The 21,376-nt window shown below is 40.2% G+C and overlaps 1 protein-coding gene across 1 annotated transcript in view; it reads right to left on the minus strand.

Annotated features, from left to right (window-relative positions):
* The window catches only part of PARD3B (par-3 family cell polarity regulator beta), a 430,355-nt gene that overhangs the window by 28,590 nt on the left and 380,389 nt on the right, over positions 1-21,376 (minus strand). Inside the window, exon 21 of the mRNA XM_010565338.1 lies at positions 18,942-19,077. Within this exon, the coding sequence (XP_010563640.1) occupies positions 18,942-19,077 (136 nt within the window). The remainder of the gene's footprint in view (positions 1-18,941; positions 19,078-21,376) is intronic.

Genomic DNA, 21,376 nt, shown 5'->3' on the forward strand with positions numbered 1-21,376 from the left:
CACCAGAAAAAGTGACATGTAGAGAGAATTTATAAAGATAGAGTCACTTAGGTGAAGACTCACAGCCACTTTGGCTGTTCTTACACTGCTAATTTTATCAGGTTGGTAATTTCCCTTAATTCACCACGTATGCCGGTGAGAGAAGAGCCTCCACGCTTCTGCTGTTTCATGAAGAAGAACGAGGGGACAAGAAATGAATGTGTAATTTGGTTCGCTCAGCACAAAAGTCATGTAGTATACAGTCTACCTGCGTGGCTGTAGATAGGCTATTAATTATGTGCAGCGGCAAGACGTTTATGAGCTAAAGGATGAGCCTGGTAACTCTGCATTTGCCACCCTGTGCAAGTTTCCTGGTGATCACTCTCACACCTAGCAGGAATAACAGCAGCCAGTCAATGTGCAAAACCACAAACAGATTCGGAATTGCATCAGGATTGAGCAGTGATCCCCAAACTTATACCAGTCACCATAAAGTAAAAAAATATTTACACCGCAAGGCCTTTTTGCAGCCTGAAAACACCCCTTTTCCGACGGCTTCCTACAGACCAAATAGAAGGCTATACCCCCTGCCAGGTCTGTTTGTATATATGATTTGAGAGACAGTTGCCATAGAAACACCCTGGCGGTGGATACACAATTTTGCTAATTTGGATCCATCGAGTGGCTGAGTCTCCACACCCTATATAAAACCCCTGATGCACTGGAAAAGCATGTTCTGGCTCTGCACGGCTAATTAAAGACTCGCCATTTCTTCTCCTTTCCCTTCTCCATCTGTCCATGCGACAGTAAAAATGTATCATCACTCAGCCACCAGCAAAATGGTGCCTGGAATAAAATACTACCCCAATGAAAAGAGAAATTGCAAAAACGGAAACTCTTCCTTCATAGAAGTTATTTATGTTTCAGAGAGAGTCAAAACAAAGGGTTCTTTGCCGTCTTTTACAACAAATTAAGCTAAAAATCGGCATGAAAGGTAATAATTAACAAGATCAAAATATTCCAGCTTCTCCTCCTTCCTTGAAACAGGATGTATGCAGCTGGCCCTCAGTCCAGGTGCAGAGGTTTTAACCACTTAGTTAATAATCACAAAATATTTAGGCGAACAAACAGTAACCTTAATAAAAAAAGAATTAAAACTTCGAAGTCCTATCAAAGCCAAATGGATGCTGACCATGAGGTGACCAGCGAGGCACGGGAGCTGATGGAAGGTGCATTACTTGGCTGAGTCCATATCAGAGGCGGCTGGAAGAGTTTTTGAGACCAACACCCCCATCAGTAAAGAGAGAACATGACAGCAGATAAAATATACATTTCACAAATGTATGGTAATGCGTAGCAGAAAGAATGATCCAAAACATGCTCCTGTATTTTTAGGGTTTAAATTAACAACATCAACTTACATAAGAGCCATCATTATGAAGAGATCATCTCTTAGTCTAGAGCAGCCTCAACTAACAAGCAAAACATGAATATGCAAAAATAACGGGGTAGAGATAAACACAGAAACAGCGATCATCCCATCAGTGCAATTAAAAGAGCAGCATGCTTAAATTGAGGAAAGGAAATGCTATCTTTATCAAAAAACAACAACAAACAATTCATGAAACTTAACTGTTGCAAAGTACGGCCACTTTGTAAAACGGAAAATGAATAAACTGGATACACATATGAAGCAGAACAACTAGCACCAGGTTAGCAGAAGACAGTAAAGCCTTTGACAGGTTGAAGAGAGGTAAAGCCTCAAAGAGTCAGCCATTCCCTGAAAGGGAGAGCAGGCAGAAACCTCTGTACCAGCAGGTTATTCTCTTAGTCGCCCCTTTGGGAATCCCGATGAATTCTCTGAAGGACATAGCAGTGGCCACGCTTGGAGACAAGGTACCAGACAAACGGGCAAGGCATTGCATCCATATAACTCGATGCCTTCATGGTCAGGATTTTCTGTGTGCCAGAAAGGCATTTTCTTCTACATAGCTAGCAACGCTTTTGTTGTTCATGTCTCTTTTTTAAAAACCCAATAATTACCATCAGCAAACAAGATTTCTGCGATAGAAACACGTCACTTCAGAAAAAACCCTAAGACACCTCTGTATCTTTAATTAAACCTCTGCCAGTCCCCAGGGGCAGAACCAGGCTGAGGGAAGCACAGACTGAAGAGTGGTGTGGGCACTGTGTGCTGCTTTCCTCTCTCTAAGTCTACAACCTTCAGCAGGAGACCAATGTGAAGGGCCAAAAGGCAGAGAAGAACAAGCACAGGCTGCAGCTCCCTCCACTTCCCTGGACAAATGGAATCCACAGTTGTTTCAAGACAGAAAACTGTAGAAAGATTCATAGGTTCACGTTTCACATGCAGATCCAAAACAGACAGAAGGGGAAAGGAACTGTAAAGAAAAAGAGAAAACAAAAGCTGTGTAGGTGTCAGTGCAAGCTATGTCCCTGGCAAACACGGTAACTGTGGGGCACTTTGAGTTTTCTAATACACGGAAGTGATAAGCTAGCAGCAAATATCTCTAACTTGCCAATTCTCCCTAGGAAAACTTCCCAGGAAAAAAATAAAAAAGGTAACGTGAACATGCACTTGTAGATCAAGCCAGAAACAAGTATCTTAGAGCATTCAAATATCTGCAAATAAATTATAAGGTGTAAGTAGACTATATCTGCATGCAGGTATCTTGAAGTAAGTCTAAGATTTCCCTACAGGAAAATTCTGGCGCTGCAGAAGAACAGTTCTTTAAGAGCAGAGAAAGGATTTACTTCATCCAAGAAGCTTGAGACTACCTTGAAAACGGTGCAGAGAAGTGCAAGAGGGCGTGATTTTTCCTGGGAGACACTGCATTTCGTTCCTCCTCACCTGCCTTACACTGCCTTCCTCCTGGAGCATTTGTTAAAGACTAAAAGACTAGCTGCTAGGAGGAAAACCTCCCTTGCCCCTTTCATATAGATCAAGGTATTTGGGGTTGGACAGCCTTTGCGGTATGAACAATAACAATTATAGTGATCTTTTTTAAAGTTTAAGCTTCATAAATCAACTTTTTCTTGTGCATTTGCACACACTTCAAGGTGAGAGCTACCTCCATGCAAATGGAAGCCAGCAGCAGCTCCTTGCCCCTAACAGTGGAGACACATTTGGCAGGACAGTGTGTTTTCACCTAGGGCTCTACCTCCTGTCACAAATTCTCACCTGAGCTACCCGAGCTCCCTGCTCCATGTCGGTCCTGAGTGAAGTTGCCATGCTGAAGACCCAAGACCGTGGGTACTCCTCATAGAGAAAAGAATGATGCAGAGCCATTTTCATTCAGGGTGGCTGTCTCATAAAGCTGCAGTCACCGGTCCCTCTCCTGCAGGTATTTTATTTAGAGCTGCACACAGAAAACTTTGATCATCGTTGCAGAGATCAGTTTGTTAATAAATTTGTTTAAAGCTTCTTAACTAGCCATAGAAAAACCAAAGCTCAGACTCAGAAGTTTCACACTCTTAAAAAGGAATAATACACAGCGGGTGTTGAATTCAGGCTTACTCATTTTTCACTTATACACTAAACAGCTCCTTTGCCCTTTTAATTTTTCTTTTTAACCCTTTGTTTCCCCCACTTCTGAACAATAAGTCTCCTCCAAACATTTCAATTATCATTAAGATCAGGAAGAAAATGAGGAGCGTGCGCTGCCCACTAGATAAGTAGCAATAGCATAACTTCATGAAGGCTGATGTGATTTTAGCTACCTGTTTGTGAACCCAGTGCAAAACACTGCTGACTCTACTTGAGTCATGCCTGACTTACTTAAAATTATGGGAGATCAGGAAGAGCTTACGAAGGTAGGAGTCCTGGGACTCCTAACTTTTTCATTTATTCACTGTGTATGCTCAGGAAAGTCACTTGAGCTTGTGCATTGTGGTTTTCTGCCCAGAAAAAATGGCGTGATACTACCATTGTATTTTATACGACTGATGTGCACTAAAATACAGGAGCCATCCCAGGAAGGTTGCAGAGTGAGACACGTGCTCTGCTATCACCCAAGTGCTTTGAAAATGCCACCCAGTTCTGCTTTTTGCCTGAAAGTCTGTGTATAAACATGGCACGTAGAACTGCTGCATTGCTTAGTACATTTTTCAATAGTCTTGTGATCATCTGTTAAAGGACTTGATTCAGATGCTGGTTTGACCTCTGTTCTCAAAGCTCTTCTTTTGTCTGTGAGCGTTTCTAATCACATGGGTTGAGATTCAGCGTGCCAAAAAGAGTCGTGGTATAACGGAATTTGCCCTTTAACCTTCAGGTCTCCCCTCTGCTGAGACACAGTTGGTTTTTGTTTTCAATTAAGTGAAAACTGAAGAAAAACTGAGAGAGGTAAAAGTGGATTTGTTCCCCACCCTGGTCTCAATGTTTCATACACAGGTGAAACACCAAAATTCACCCATTTTATTTTTTGCATTTCAACAGTCTGCCTGATTCTGGGGACCGCAAGTGAAATTTAAGAGCATGATTAGACTCACTAACACTTTCTTTAACTGTTAAAACAGAGGTGGGTTATGTAAGGCAGTGAACTGGATGTTCCATGTGAAATGGAAGAAGTTGATCACAGGGGTCTTCTTAATTCCTTACTGCTGTGATACCCTAATTATCCCACCCTCCAAGACCTCCAGCATTTACACAGAAAACATGTTTTCCTCCATCCAGCTTTTTTATGTTTTCCATCAAAAGGTAAAAATTAAAAATTCTACCAGTGTCCACGATTCAAAAGAATTTTCCTGATGTTTTCCTTACCTACACAAAGAGGGATGTATTTTGCTTTCCTGGTTTTGCAATGAAAGTTGAAACAGTGATTTTGCGTTATTATAACACTCATCATTTCTCCCTCTAATTTGGATGGTTTTTAATAAAGCTCCATTGATTCCACTGAAAGAAATCCCTCCTGGCAAAAGCAGAACACACACGCTGATTGCTAAATATGCAGCAATTATCATATTCAGCAGCGCACTTTAATATCTTATTTATAGATGTATCTATCTATAATTTGCTTTAATTAAGTTGCATTGATTTTAATGACAGAAGCAGTCCTCAAAGAAGAGTCTAATGTTATATGAGCCCATCGTTACTGCTTTACCATTGTCTGGATGTAAGACAGCACCTTTAATACTTCTATTTGATATTCGTAGTGGTGCTTTTCTTCGCTGACTGGCTGCAATGGCAAACCAAGATGATGTTCCACAGGAACTCTCAAAACTACCTCCATCACTGGAGAGAGAGCACTTTCAACTTCCCTGTTACAAACTTGCTCATAGGACAGTTTAAGAATAAGGAAGGACGCAGTATCTTCCCAGCAGGTCCTGAGGAACCTTGCGTTTCTGTTCCCACTCCATTTTACAGACATCTTGGGAGTGTAATCATTAGAGGTTCTTAAATCATGGTCTGATGCCTTCAAAGTTTGTTTTGGGCAGCCTGGCACCTACTTTAAACTCTTCTATTTTCTTGTCAACAGAAAATACAGGGCAAATAATTTGGGAAGGTGAATCAACAGATGGCTATAGATGCCTGTTCACATCCCAATCACCAAGTCATGATCTTGTAGACTATTAAAGTTCTGTTTTCTGGGCTCCGTCACAGGGAATGTTGAGCCTTCTTTTTATTAAGCACACGCTCACTTTCAGCATTTTATACTAGTCTGCCTTTGAGATTATTCCAGAGAACACTTAATACTATTAGAACTGTGACTAAGTTTGTCAAAAAACATCTTGAAGAACTAAAGGAAAGTATCACTGCACTCCTAGTAGAGTCTCACAGCCTTGGTTTCTGCTGGGTGTTACCACATACCTTGGCCCTGATTCAGGAAAGCATGCTAAATACTGATGAGGGTGGTTTGTTTTAATTTCAATAGCATTTGATTCCTCTTGGAGGCATTCCCAAAGCTAACATACACCTGCATCTCTCAGTGGCTGTATCTCCTTTTTGGGTGAAAATACACAGTAAAAACATTTATATCTCTGTATCCTGAACACGTCTTCACAAATCTGAACACAGCATTCTAGTGATGATGATCTCGGCATCTCCATCTCTGAAGTAACCCCATAAGATATTATTGGTCCACATCAATTGAGGATCTACCTCAGAGACTATTGAGGTAGCTTTATAACATTACTTATGCAGATCTTAATATATCATTCACTGTTAGTATTTTTTTTTGAAGTGAAAAATAAGTGCTGGCTTTTTAAATCACCACCTTTTGGAATATATCAGCACTGATTTTATAAGAATTGTTCATGTTAAAATGCAAGGGCATGATCTCAAAGGAAAAGCGCCAAAGTAGCTATGCAAGTACATTTTCAGTTTCTGGTCATCATTTTTCATTCACTGATTATTGCTTAAGTGTTGATTAATAGTTATGTTCATGCTGCTTGAATGCATTTCCCTTGGGTGAGAAAAACATCCTTGTCCAAAGGAAAAAAGAGATAGTAATCAAACCATCCTTTCTCTTCCCCATAAGAAACACAGACACACACTCCAGAGTCACTGATGATCTTGGTTTTGCTGGTGAGTAGTTTTGAAAATTTTCACTGAGAAAATCAGCTGTATGCAATCAGAACACTACTTGGTCAGTCAGATTGCTAGGCAATTAAATGCTCCCCTTCTGCCTGTCTCTCTGTACACATACATACACATACGTACACATACATACATGCGTATACACACAGATGTACATACTTACAGTCATTGTCCCTTCTCCCTATGCAATGAACACCAGGAACACTGATGACAGCAGCAGTGCTCCATGCTGGAATTAAGCAGGGCTGATTATCTCAGGATTTACTTTTCCTCCTCAGTAATGCCCTACCTCTTGTTCAAGGAGGTGAAACTAATGGTTTAGATTTAGAGAGAGTGGAAAATTCTCTATAAAGGCAATAGACTGAGGGAAATACAAACACAGATGGGAACTTTAAAAGGGAAACAGGCTGTTCCCATAACAGTTTAAAAACATGGCAATTGCCTTAGCTTAGTAGAAAACAAGCTCTCAGCATTTGCTGTATCTTGCAACACTAAGTAGACAGAAAATAGCAAAGATGGAGGTGAAGCCAAAACTGCAGAGTGTTTTTGCACAGCCCCACAAAGATAATATTCTGCTTTCTGAACCCTAGCTCTGCGATCCCCAGTGCTGAGGACTATGGTTTCCTGTGACCATGCAAAATGAGATCATTTCCTGGCCTGTGTCCGTCTCTGTGGGTGGCTTCTTTTTCCATTAGTCATATAATATGTTTTGGTTAATTCTACCTCTTAATTGTCTTTAATGAGCACCAGATTTGCGACACCCTCACTTGCAAACCTTTTCTCAGAGTAGAGGCAGAGGCCCTTCAGCTGACAGCAAAACTTAAAAGCAGCACACCAAAAAAGCCTCGGCACCCATCAGCATTGATTCTTTCCAACTACAAAGGGACACTTCTGTTGCTCTTCCACTGAACCAGGCCAATGTAATTAATCTCTTCCCAGCCACTAAATAACTTAACTTGTCAATGAGATACACTTGTGATGCAATATACAGCATACATAATACATACATGTGAATATGTTTCTAAAGCATATCTCCTGCAGTTGTTCTACAATACTGTGCACAATTCCTTCCCCCCCATGAAACCAGTCCTCTGCCTTAGCCTGTTTGAAACTAAGCTGCTTCTTGTTTCTCCCAGTCTTGCATTCTTTGCTTCTCTTCTCACTGTAATTAGTTTACAAGACTACTTATCCAGATGATTACTGCTTTTAAATGACAGTCGTCTTTTCTTTTACTCCAGTTCATTGTTGTGTATCATTTTGTCTTGCTATCTGAATACCCAGTTCTCTAAAGCATTTTCTCATTATGTTATCTCCTGATATAAGACATTTTGAAATACTTCATGAGAGACACTGTATAAAGTAAATTGAATTGAATTTTCTCTCAAAGTCAGGGGCTTTCAGCATCTTTCTCTAGCTAAGTCAGCAGAGTTCTTGGCACCAATGCCAGGATGTAATGGCCACACTTTGCAGCCCAGCTATAAGCTTGTGTTCTTTTTAGGGAAAATGAAATGACAGTGTCAGTACCTGGAAAGCAAACAGGGGACAGATCAATATTTCCATTTATGATGAGGATGGCAAAATGAAAATGTTTGGGGTATTTTTGAGGTTTTTAATGCACACATTGCAATAACGTCATTTTGCCGTTATCTGCCTACATCTGGTGTTGGTGCTGAATGTGTACGCGGGGGGTATATGCATGTGTATGTCAGGGGAGGAAAGAGGGAGGGAAGGGGGAAATAGCAAGGCATGGAACTAAATTGCAGAGCCAGTAGTGGAAATAGACAGTGAAAAGCTTCCTGCAGGCAGGCGGCTTCACAGGGGAGAGCGAGCCTTTCATTGTCTATAAAATCATGCCTTGCTGGAGGTCCTCAAGAGTAGAAGGGGTAGCGCCTGGAGGCAGTAAATCTCTCACTGTTGTATTATTACATTCTAAACACTTAGCTACTGTACAAACCAGCACACTGCTTCAAGAGAAGAAAAGGAGGAAGAAGGGGGAAAATGAACAAAGGGAAGAAAAGGAAGATGGCAATAAAACTGGGAAACAATCCCCTGCCACAGCTCTCCCCAAGAATACTTCACATCAAAGAAAAACAGCAAAGAGTAAATCGTCATGGAGTTAAAAGTTAACCTCAACTCCTTCCATTGTGATTTGACACCACTCTGGAACAGTACTCCTAGAATTTGAATGGTTAGTCTGTAGCACAGGGTATTAAATCCACCTTAATCCTGTTAAACATAGATGCCACTAAAGAGAGAGGCGCACTCTCAATGGCATCATGACAAAAGCTCTCCATACTGCAAATTAAATATGGTTAACAAAAAAAAAACCCCCCAAAACCCCACACCAAACCTGCATTAATACTGAGCAAACAACATCAGCATAAGCAGGCTTAGAGAGAGGGAATTGCTTTCCATATGCTATGGCATCAGGTTCCTCCGGATCTTCAGATACCGGTCTGTAAATGTTACAGACATTGTTTCTCCTGCTTGCAACTGCTGTTGGGTGGTGACCTTCTTTGCTTGCTGATACCAATTTAGCAGTTGGTACAGTTTCTCTGTGATTTGGTACTGTCTGTTGTTTGCTGGTACCAGATGGATACCAGATGGGTAACTGTGGGCAATGGTTCCTCTGTGTTCCAGTCACCAAAATCACTGCCTATAGGGTCAGTGTTGTCAGTTGACTCCTAAATGGCACTTCAAAGCAGCATTCTGAAAAACCTCAACATCTGTTCGTTACTCTTAATGACCTTAAAAAAAATGTAGCCAGGAGTTACTGTGCATCTGCAGGAAAAATACAACCTTGCAGATGCTTGCAGCCATCAAACTCGCTCCTTGCTAATGGCAGCTCCAGAAGCCACCACCTCAACTCTAACAGTCAGCACTCAATGTGAAGTATAATCAATATATTCTTTTCTGTGGTAGCTCCACAACATAGGAGTTCAGAGATATTTCAAGGCATTTTTCAAACAGTACTTGCAGCAGTGAAGTGGAAGAACAAGAAAACAAAAAACTTAAAGTGCCTTCGAAAGGCAGCAGGGGTACCTAAGGGCCAAATGTAAAAGCATAGAGGGAAAGCAGGGAGAGAGAAAGTGATTCAAGAGATCTGTTTTAACTATTAATTTGTGATTGGTCTTTCAAAATGTTGACCCAGTTGTCAAACTATACACAGGAGCTGAAAGGTCAGTTTTGAATACTGCCTATTGCAGTTCCCTCCCATGTTATTCCATATAACTGCTTCTGTTTCTAAGAAAGGGAAAAAAGTTTATTTAGGACAGTACGGGAGCATTTTGGTAAATTCTCTATACATGCTACAGTAGAATGCTGTCTACAGAAAAATATAGCTGACATCAAAGCATGTTCCCCACCCCCTGTCTTGCTTCCTGGAGAAGTTATGATAAACAGGTTATGTGTTCCCTAGGGTTACCATGGAAACCCATTCTTTTCAGGCCATCATTTGCAAAGGTAAAATTTGCATTAAAATGTGATGGAATTTGATTTTGTGCATGTGTGTGTGAAACTCAAGTGGGGTCATGCTACCACGCAGTATAGCTATTATTTCAAACCCAGGAGCATACGCTTAAGAGAGAGATCTATTAATCCATGTAAACACCTCAGTGACCAAATTACAGTTTAATTGCTAACTTGACAGGTACCTTCCTAGCATATTAAGAGAAATACTATGAAAATTAGCTTCAAATGCAAATGTAAATGTTAATACTGATCCACTGGTGGGTACCACTAGATAGTATTTTGCTAAATTCCACTATAATCATTCGACAGGAAAGATTGAATTTAGATTGTCAGAATGACTTTGTTTTGATGATGGCAGACAAGGGATGGAAGGCACAGGCATGTATTTCAAATTATAAATGTTTATCTTATCTTGAAGGAGTTATCATAAAATTATGAAGTATAGAATATATTTTGATATAACCATACTTACTGCAATACAAGAAACTTTTGGATCTCCTCAGAATCCCAATTTGCTCACTTTGTTTTGTGTCATATCATAACTTCAAAGTCATAATTTCACTCTAGGTATCTGCTACTCTGACTTTTCTTGGAATACCTGATGGTGTAAAGCATATACCCAGTCCAGGCCTTCCCAGGGTCCATGTTCCTTGAGAGCCACTGCCGTTATTTGTTGCCACGTGTAGCACTGGTCTTCCTAACATAGGAGTGCATTATTCACAATAGTAATTTTGACAATCATTACTTCCAGCCTATCAAGAAAACAGATGAATGGACTAAACCCCAAAAAATCCTACAACTGGTAACCAGGCTGCATTTTAGAAGAGATACCAGTATTTGCCCTCTTGCTCAGTTGTACACATTCACAACACACATGCTGAATTTGATATACTACTTTATGAAATCTGTGCTACTCTGGGACACTGGATTATTCACATATCATCTGCCTTGAATAGCAGGACCCCCTTGGAGGCAGCAGGGCCAGAACTCATATTTCTGCTTGGAAGGCAGACATCCCAGTATCACCTGGATTACAGAGGACTCAATATCTCCTATCATACAGGACTTATGACATATAGTTCAGCTGGAATGGCTCTACTTAATATTGGGCAACATGACACTTAACACAGCAGCCAGGCCATTTGATGAAGAAAATGCAGCAAAACCACAGACAGCAGTATTTGTCACTCTTGCTTTCTTATTGTTAATAAATGCAATTGCACAGCAGGTGTCTCAAAAACACTAAAAAAAAAAAAATGAAAATCAACCCTTCAGATTTGGTTGCACAGTGCCAGTATTTTATCAGACTCCCTTCTGCTTTGGGAAATTCCTGCTTACAAGTTCAATTAACTAAACAAAGCAAGAACATTAAAGAAGGTTTAAAAAACCAAATGCAAACAAAAATGAAATTGTTTACTAACTTTTGCAGGAGTTCTCAAAACTCAACACATTCAATAGAAGGAATGTGTTCCACTTGGATCCCGTATTGAGCAAGAAAGAAGGCGCTAGCACTCCTTTTTCCAAGTGTTCTTTAACAGCCAGAGTTGAGCTTGAAAGTTGAAAAGAGCTGGTCCTGAGCAGAAATGCCAAACTCATGTACAGCACAAGCCTTACAGGGTAAATGGAGTTCTCTTTTCCCATATTTTGTACTTTATTTTTATGCAGACTTGATATTAGATTAGCATCTGCACTACAGACCTTAGACTGGGAACTAATAAAGTTATCCGTCCAATCTCTCCATGTCTGAGTCAGTGACTTTCTTTTTCATTTTAAATAATTATAACAATGTCGCCTGTTTGTTGAGAAAAATAGAGCCTTTATATATTCACAGATAATTGCTTATACCCAGCACCCAGTGATACATTCTAATTACTTTTCACACCTTGGCTGTGAAGAAATCTCCAACTTTTTAGTGTTTTTTAACTGCAAGACAACAATGTAGCCAGAGCACTGACACCCTGACTGCTGAAACTATGCCTAGGATGAAATTTAACAAGCAGTTCTGCTAATGCATTTTGCAGTGAGGAACTTTAGCAAAACTCAAGAAGACCCAAGGCCTACACCTCAGATCTTGTGCTGCAATAATGAGAAGTGCTGCACAGATGTACAATAGAAGAACTCAATCCAGAAATCAAAAGTAATCAAAAGTCCATTATTTCAGCTGGCTTCTGTCACATACTTAACTATAACAAATAAAAGATCTGTACTCTGTAGCAGCCTCAATGACATAGTTGTATTGCTTGACCCAGCTTCTTTCAAGCTCGACCCTGTTCTGCACACACTGGGCAACCGTTGCCGTTTGCCTCACTGAGGTCATTCTGCTTTCATTATGTTAAATGGACAAATTTCGCAGTCCTTTGTCAAAACTGCTATCTGTTTTAGTGGGATGTTATCCCTAGCAGGCAGAGCTGGACAGTGACCAGCATCTTTAGGGAACAGGGTGCTGTCTGGGACAACAGTAGCTAGGCAACTCTTTGGATCATCAGAATTTTTTAGGGAAGAGATTTCTTTTTAATCAGCACACACTGAACAAGAACATAACCCAGGGAGATTAAGCTATGAGAATTCAAAAAGAAGTCAATTGTGTCAGCATCTATTTGATAAATGCACCAGATAACTGGTAGTAAAGGCAAAAGCTTGTGCCTAAGATGGAGTCAAGTTTGAGGCCCGATTTCAGGCCTGATCTAATAAATACCTAAGCACATGCTTAGCTTCAGACATGAATTTCAATGGCATTACAGACTTGTCTTGTGATTAAAAAATGAGCATTGTTGCAACTGGGGCCCCTTTCCAGAAGTTGAAGCAGGCCTCTTACTAATGGACTGAGGAAGAGGAGGTCAATTTTAAAAGGAGATCTACTTTCCCCTCCCCTTGTAGTCAGACCCATGAGCAGCTGTATTTGATTCTATGGTATGTGGGGCACTGACTTGCTAGGGGTCGGGACCAAGCTGTCACGACAAAGTACGTATCACTGAGGGTAAGGGAAGGTTCAAAGTGCGAAGTATTAGCTTTAGCAACCCCACATGCGAAGGCTCGGTGTTAAAATCTCAATCCTCTTCCACCTTCCCCACATGACAGAGTGTGCACACATGCTCAGGGAAAGTGGCCTCACAGTCACCTGTCTATGGAGTGATCAACAAGTAGAAAACTGTTAAAGGCTATACTGGCAGAAGCTTGCCAAAACCAAAGCAAACTGCAAAGACCCAGCTACCATGCTACTCAGAACTGCAGTGAAGCCAGATTACAGCCTAGCTCTGAAAAAGCTATTTCTGTGCCCATTCAACTGTGCCCCGAAGGATAAAAGCTGCAGAGCTATGGCCTGTCTATGTGCACGAATGCAGTAACTGTTCAGCGTACTACATAGCATGGATTACCTGTTCATGAACCCCCCTCATCAATGTTATTACCAATTAGAGGTTTGTTTCTTACCTCCCTAAACATATTGGCAAGTTAGGAAAAATACATACAAGAGAAAACCTCTAGGGCCCTTCATATCATATCAACATAATCTGTGGCAGCTGTCATGATCCCCGTGATGCCCCACTCCAGTTCTCCGTTCGGGCAACATCAGAAGAACCTCTCCTAACTGCAAGGGACACGACCGCTGGTACATGTGTTAATGTGGAACCTCTCAGTGCTGCGATCCTGCAAGGATGGCCACAGCCTGGCAGCACCGCATGTTTTTGTCTGATTTCCTTCAACTACTTGTATGAAGTATGAGAAATGCTTAGTGTTTGTCCTCCTCGGAATCAACCCCCTGCACTGAAATACAACAAAAAGCAGCTGTGTGATGAGGTACCTTGTGGAATAGATGGCATCATGTATTTCTGGAATTCACTTAATATTGTAGGGTATAAACAGTACCAGTGGGCTTTGATAAGACGACATATGGCACCAGAACCATTTCCCTTGGTAAACAAGAGTGTGTACATAGTGTTAGCATGAAGACATGAACATTTCAGACTCCCCTCTGGTTCAGATAATCTATGCCAAATTCAACCTTTGTGTAAGTAGGAATGACTCCAAATAAGTTATAAGAGTCACTCTTTATTACTAGTATTAATGGAATTGAATTTGGCTCTCCTTGCATGTGCCATTTGGAATAATTTATTTTTCACATGGGGTTTGGCAGGGATTTCTCAAAAACAATTTCCCCCCAAACCTACCCCCAAAAGCCAGCCTTGTAAATTTCAAAATCCCTCTGCTTAGTTTGAACAGCTCTCTAGAATACACCCTGATCTGAAACCTTCATTATACAGAGATAAGTAGTGACAATAAAAAGTTCTTGATTGGTAAGTTAATCATACATCCTAATAAAATGTTTTACATACTCTCTTAATATTTTAATCACATATACACAAATACTTCCGATCCATGGTTTGCAAAGCAGCTATACTTTAAGTAAGTTATTGTCTTTTTAAAAAAAAATATTCAACGTTTTCTACTAATAGTCTGTGGGCTCAGAAAGTCTGGAATCCACAGCAGTTTCTGCTATATGGTTTCACATAGTACATAAAATTGTCAGCTTCTCCCATTGCGCTAGAAGACAGGAATGTTATTATTCTAGAAGTTGGAATTTTGGTTTCTAACCATGGTCCAACACAAACGTCTGTGCGTTTTGGGAACCTAACCTATTTGAAATGCAACATCCTGAACCTGGAATTAATTGATCATGAGAAGTACAAACAGCTCCTTATTCACCCTGAAGCAAGCGTAGAACCCTTTGACACATTATGGAAAAATAATGCAGTTCTTAATGCTCCTTTTTTTGTTCTGGTTGATTTTTAGGCTTGGATCCCTGCCAGGCACACAATAAAGTACTTAGCCTTTAACACAGACAGGCATGATTCTCCTTTCATGCTCTCAACTGGGAACTGACAAAACTCAGTACATTACAGATTTGTTTCAATCGAAATGTTCACAGCTAGTATCCAGAGACAGGTTTTTTTATATCTTTAGGTTATTTATCAGGTTGCAAATCTGATCTGCAAATATGGAAATGGCTTTTAGAACCACTTAACCTAAGGTTTGGTACAGTGAAGCTGATGTGGTCACTAACAGGTGAAGAACTATTTGCAGTGTGGCTGGTGTTACATGCAGTCCTTGAACGTACATTAAAAAGATAAAGTTTCAAGGATTTACTGCCATCCTGAAGGAAAGAACTGATGTTTTAAGTAACTGGATTTGTACAAAGTCTGTAAGACAATCCAAGTAAATCCTCAAATAGATGATTAATTCCTCATTATTTAAATGCCCTTAAATACAAGTGCAGATGCTAACTTCATGGCTTTGTCTTGACAGATCCTTCGCTGTTTCTCATGATCTGCTATTAGTCTGTGACTCTAAAGCCCTGAAAAAGAGTGCCCCATGAAAACACCCTCCAACTCCTAGGGAGACTAAGTTCTTGCAGCTTATTGCTTATGTAGTTCTCTCAGGGTCTGACTGATACTGCAGTATATAATACTACATAAACATATTATACCTCTTTCTGTAGACCTGGATTAGGTTTGTATCAGATATGTTCATGAGCCACTAAGACAAGAGTATGTACGCACATGCCTAAACTCTGTCTTGAGCTGATACTTCCCAATATACCCTAGCTGTCAGAAAATTTTAGGGTAATCTCACATTATACTGACAACAGGCACTCATTTTCCTAGACAGTATTTACGCTTACCATCAGCCTGCCCTTTGGTTAACTAGCTGAGGTTTACTTTAAGCCTTGTGATCCACTGTAGAGAATTTGGCTTATCATTTATCCTAGTTATAAACCTGAAAGGGGGGGTGGCAGGGGTGGGGACGATTCTAAAGGGTGCAAAACTCAACAACAAACGAAACCACAAAGGAACTGGAGAAGAATTTCACAGGATCTGGCTCTATAGCACAAACGGTGCTATATACATGTGTCTGTTTATGGAGACACAGTAAACTGAATTATTCAGCTACTTGCAAAAAGAAAAAGAACAGACTGTGGGGAAGGGAGAGGAGAATGAAGGCGCAAGAGAGAAAAAAATTCACCCAGCAACAGATGAGAAGAACAGAGGAGAATTTGAAAATGGATGCAGGGGGGAGGAATGGATGATGAGAGAATAGCAGGCCTATTTAAAGTGAATTTTTGACCTTATTTTAAAAACATTTATGGATCCCAATTGCCTGTCATGAGATCATTTTCCCTTACAATACTAGCTTTTTAGCCGGCTCTGCACTTTAACTTGATTTATCCCACTTTAAAAAAAGTAGATTGTTAGAAATACCCCTTCTATTAGAAATTCTGTCCTATTACAGTCTCAGCTAAAGGCCACATGTCAATGTCAGCTTTATCAGATAGAAATTTGCCTCATGAGTTCTCAGATACTTTTTTGGAGGACAAGACCCACGGTCCATTTCTGAGACTGTTGATTTGCGACAGGATAGTGTCTTCTCAGATTATCCTCTGTTATTTCCCAACTTATCTACATGTTTCATGAGATGGTGGGAAGTGATTACAGCAGCTGCTGTACATTAGAAAGACATCTTATAGGAAAGCTGGCTTAGGTAAAACAGCGGACTGACAAAAGCATAGAAAGAACTAATTGAGTATTAAAAATACATAGGGAGATCCAGCATCTCCTTTCCAGCTGCAGCTTCTCTGGTGCCATAACCTCCTGTGGGAAGGAAGAAAACTTACACCAGAAGGTTTTCCTCCTCCTCAGCTGTCTGTCGACTCTTCAAAGAAAGACCTGACATCCTGAAGATTAGAGTAAGTTTTTATTTATTTATAATTATGCAATTAGTCATCAGCATGTCTCTTCACTGATGAGTAAAGGTGGAAAAAAATCAGCTGTTTTTCAATCTGTGTTACCACAGTACTGCTGAGGGTCAGCAGCCCGAGGTGGGAAAGATGATATTGCTTAAAAAGTATCTTGAGGACTCTCCTGGCAAGACGCTTTGAGACATTTGTTTTCTTTTTAATATTTTGATTCTATTTTTGTTCCTTCTTTTCTGTCTGAATGGATTGATATAACATATGTATTTTAAGGGTAAAACTACATGCAAGAGTAGAAATTTCAGCCAGGAGTTGAATGAGAGCAAGCTGTGGCCACAGTATTTTCCAGACTGAAAGACAGTGCCTAATGAAAGCAAGGCTGGATGGATCAATGGATGATATTGTTGCAGTGAAGAGACCAGAAGTCTTTGAAATTTGTGAACCACTTCAGCAAGAGGAGCTGTTGCAGCAACAAACTTCAGCATATTAAAGCCCTTAAGGTAAACTCTGATTTTTGAGAAGACTGCCATTCCTCACAACAAAAACATTTAAAAATATTCTGCATTGGAAGTACAAAAAGAAACAATGCTATTATTAATCAGCTCAAGATTGAGATACTTAAAGCTCCCTTTCAGGTGCTCTGATTAAGGACAACTTGCCTCACAGGAAAAGCAAAGCTTTGGAAATCAGTAATCTTTGGGCATTATACCTAATAGGAAAGGCTTAGAAAGGATTACCTAGAAGAAACCTTTGTGAATCTTGGGAAACTACACCAGACCATAAATCTCAACCTCCTCTGAGGATTAATAAAGCTTTATCAGTTTCAGATAAGAAGTAGAAATCCTCAGGCTGCTGAAGAGGTACCGCTGGCCCAGTCTGGGGCCTCTGTCAGGACACTTATGCCATACAATTTCAACAGAAAGACACATTTGATGCATATTCTCATTTTAGTTTACAAAAACTATTTGGAAGAAGAATGGCAGCTACATAGATTCACCAAATTTGGGTCACAAAATTTAAGGCAGTAGATTAAAGTTAACTGCTTTAAGGAAAGAATTATTTTGCTGAAGGTGACACCTTTGGTAATTGAATCAGAATAATATATACAACAACATTTTGGGGGTTAATGAACAAATATATATGATAATTTATGTAAAAACACCCCTTTTAATTCTACCTCTCTGTGATTGCAATAACATCTAGTCTCACATAGGACTTTTTTTGGACTACAACCCCAATCATTGAAGATTTCACTTCAGCATTCACACTGATAGTTTGGAGGACTTTAAAACCAACAATGTTAGTTCAAACTTCAAGTGTATTTAGATTCTTAAGATTTTAACATAATTCTGTCTCTTTTTAAACTAAAAGTTCAAATTTGAATGCTGGTTGATTATAATTACTTCTAAAGAGACAGAGTCCAACTCAAACTGCTCAGGTGGAGCTCTTGAGTACCACAGTTGTGATCCCATAGACTATAGCTGTTGCATTTATTTAACACATTAAAAAATCTGGCACTCTTGATTTAATCTCTGATTCTACCACAGGTTAGTCTTTGGTAGTGGCGTAGGTAATACGACTCTGTGTAGTGTGACTCCTAGACGTAAAACAGGGAATACAGCATGTCTGTAACAGTTGTATAGCGTTGGTAGAATATTTTAAGATCTTTTGATGGGAGAGGAGCAAATTATTCCGGTTTTCACTTTACAGAAGTTACTGAGAATGTATTGTGGCCAGATTGCTACCGTCCAGTGTGCAGAAGGAAGGGCGGGAGCAGACAAGCCTCTGTTTCCTCCCTCCCACTTTGCAGCTAAGCACAGTGAGAGTCTGCTCTTCTAACACTCTTGTTAACCCAGGGAATCACTGGATGAACTGCCAGAGTAGCATAAATCCTGCTGAAAAGCCTTGATGCTACAACATGTGACAAAGTTTGGCAATGACTGCCTTTCTTGGGCCTAAAGAGAGGAAACCTGGGCCTAAATGAAACACAGTGAACAGTCAAGTTATTTTTAGCCAAGTTTTCATGTTATTAATGTTTCCTTTGGTGGGCTGGCATTAAGGATTTCTCCATTTCTACAAATGCCCCAAATTCATGGTACGCTGACACAGAATTTCTGGAAAAACCAAACAAATCAGTGCCTTCTGCTAACCCTAAATGCTGCAAAAGCACTTTGGATCACATTGTGGACCTACCCAGCGCTGGTCGTAATCAGACGGCTGTGTTCTTCCTTCGTCGTCCTCATAGAAAGGTAAGCCTTCTCGCCTGGCCTGATGGTATTCCTTCCGTAACTTCTGGATACGATCAGCGTTCCCACCACCCGCGCAGCCACTGAGAAAAATAAAAAATGCTAAATAAAACTCATATGTACACGCATATCTAACACTTACCAGGTACCCATATGAGCACACACAGAGAACTGTCACACCTGACACAAACGGATTATGAACATTTGATTCTCCTGACTTGCATAGTGCCCACTGGCCCATATCACCCTTATTTTTGCTTTCTTGTATTAATAAAGCTGCTAATTGTGAACTTGATCCCCATTTTTAAAAAACGTTGTCCCTGTCCAAAGAACTTAACAATTCCAGTACAAGACAAGAGACAACAGATGGATGCAGACAGATGGGGGAGCACGAGGAAACTTTTAACATTCCTACAAGCAGCTATAAATGGCTATCATATTTTAATAATAATGATGATGATGATGATGATGATGATAAGCTGCCAAAAAAATATTTCCTTTTGCTCCCACGCTGAATGTGGAATTTCCCTAAAATTACATTTGTTCAAGGTAAAGAATAAACTATATTCACAGAGAAGCACAGAAAGAAGTTTTATCTCATAAAAACCAACCTCCTTCCCAATTACACAAAGAACTATAACATCAGCCATGAAAATACAGGGGAGGCAAGAGAGATGGGAAAGCACACTATCAAATCTTGACACCATTTTTTTAAAGTGGTAATTAAACAGTAATCCACTTAGTAAACCACAAAGACTCACTTGTATGCAGAACCACATACACTGCAAACTGCTGTGGATAAAGCTAGTGGAGTTGCTTAGTTTATCAAGTTGAACACATGCCTGCCTGCAGTTTTTGACCCTGGTGAGCCTTCCAAAACCATACCACTGGAATTGTACAACTGTGGAAGCTCAAGCTATACCTGGAAGGATTAAAAAAAAATTCTGAAAATGCCTAAGAGTTAAAAACAACACAGCCACATTTAAAATGAATAAATTAGAAAGTTTCCTGCCACTATGTCCAGCCCTGCTCTTGTCAGCACTGGTGTGAATACTAACTATATGGTTCAGTGGCATTTACTGGCATTCACGGGGAATATCATAGAATTTATTTGTGGCCACTCCTAAACTCCAACCATTGTTATTGCAGCACATCATCATATATTCTCTTAATCTGCAACCTTAACTCTGCCTCACCAACAATGGGCTATAGAGATACAGATTTATCCACATGAGCACAGACTCTGTGGAGCATCTTGTCACACTGCACTCCACTATGAGTATGCCAGAATCTAAGGAAGTCTTTTATAGGATTTGCATAGCAAACTGAATTTGGAAAGCACATACAAAAGGTTGGACATAAACCTATCAGTTCAATAATAAGTAGTTTCTAGTGTCTAACTGCAATCTACATTGGTTGGAAATTAATTACCAGTGAAGGGAAATTCCACATAGGGTGCAAATGCAACTGAATATGCAGCCAGGATTGGAAATGTTTACTTGCAGCATCAGTATGTTTCCATGAAAAATCAAACACTTAAATTACTTGCCTTCCCTGGATCCTAAGTTATCCAGTGCCCCTCTACTCTACAAAGTCCCGGAGGTTTCAAGCTTCTCTGGCTGACTTACTGAACTCTTCCAGAGCATATGAATTTTTTCCCATGATCTGCCAAGACAATGCAGAAAGCTTGCACAAACTCTGTGGACTACTGAGAAAAAAAAAAAAAAGTACCTTCCCTTTTCCCCTTGATTCCTTCCACAGATAAATGCCTCTCTTCCTTGCATGAATTCTTGTCAAATAGTGGAGAACCATTTCCAGTTTGCAAAGCACTGGAATTGAGGACTAGCTAATGGGGGCTATCACTTAGAACAGTGAAGCTTGGTCCACGGCTCACGAGCTATACAATACCTGTGAAATCCTCTGACTTTACTTGTGAGTACCAGTAAAGCTTTTAACTAGGGCTGCTAACATACACATAAGGCCCAAAGTATTGTCCCTGTTGCTCTGCCAACATCATTACGCAAAGCAGCACTAGCTAAGAGACAAACACTGAAATACAGGCAATGGGTCTAGTTCGATTCCAGCTGATCTGGCTCCCCACAGCTCTCTGCAAACTGTATTAGCACCTGCCACCACATACCCACTTTCTACCTCCAGGTAAGAGGTAATCTGAAAATACCATACAGTTTTGGGTTTTGTTTTTTTTTTTTTTCCTTTTTAAAATGAAATCTGAGACTGATATATTGTAAGAGGCAGTAACAGCAGTCTGTGCTCCATTTACTGCAAATCTCCTGCCGGTGAACTTCTTTCTGCTTAAACCCATCTAGCCAGCAAGTGGAAGTAGGTGCTGCAGAGATCAAGCTGATTAAATATATTAAAAGA

The sequence above is a fragment of the Haliaeetus leucocephalus genome, unplaced genomic scaffold (assembly GCF_000737465.1).
Source record: "Haliaeetus leucocephalus isolate CR32 unplaced genomic scaffold, Haliaeetus_leucocephalus-4.0 Scaffold1, whole genome shotgun sequence".
NCBI lineage: Eukaryota > Metazoa > Chordata > Aves > Accipitriformes > Accipitridae > Haliaeetus > Haliaeetus leucocephalus.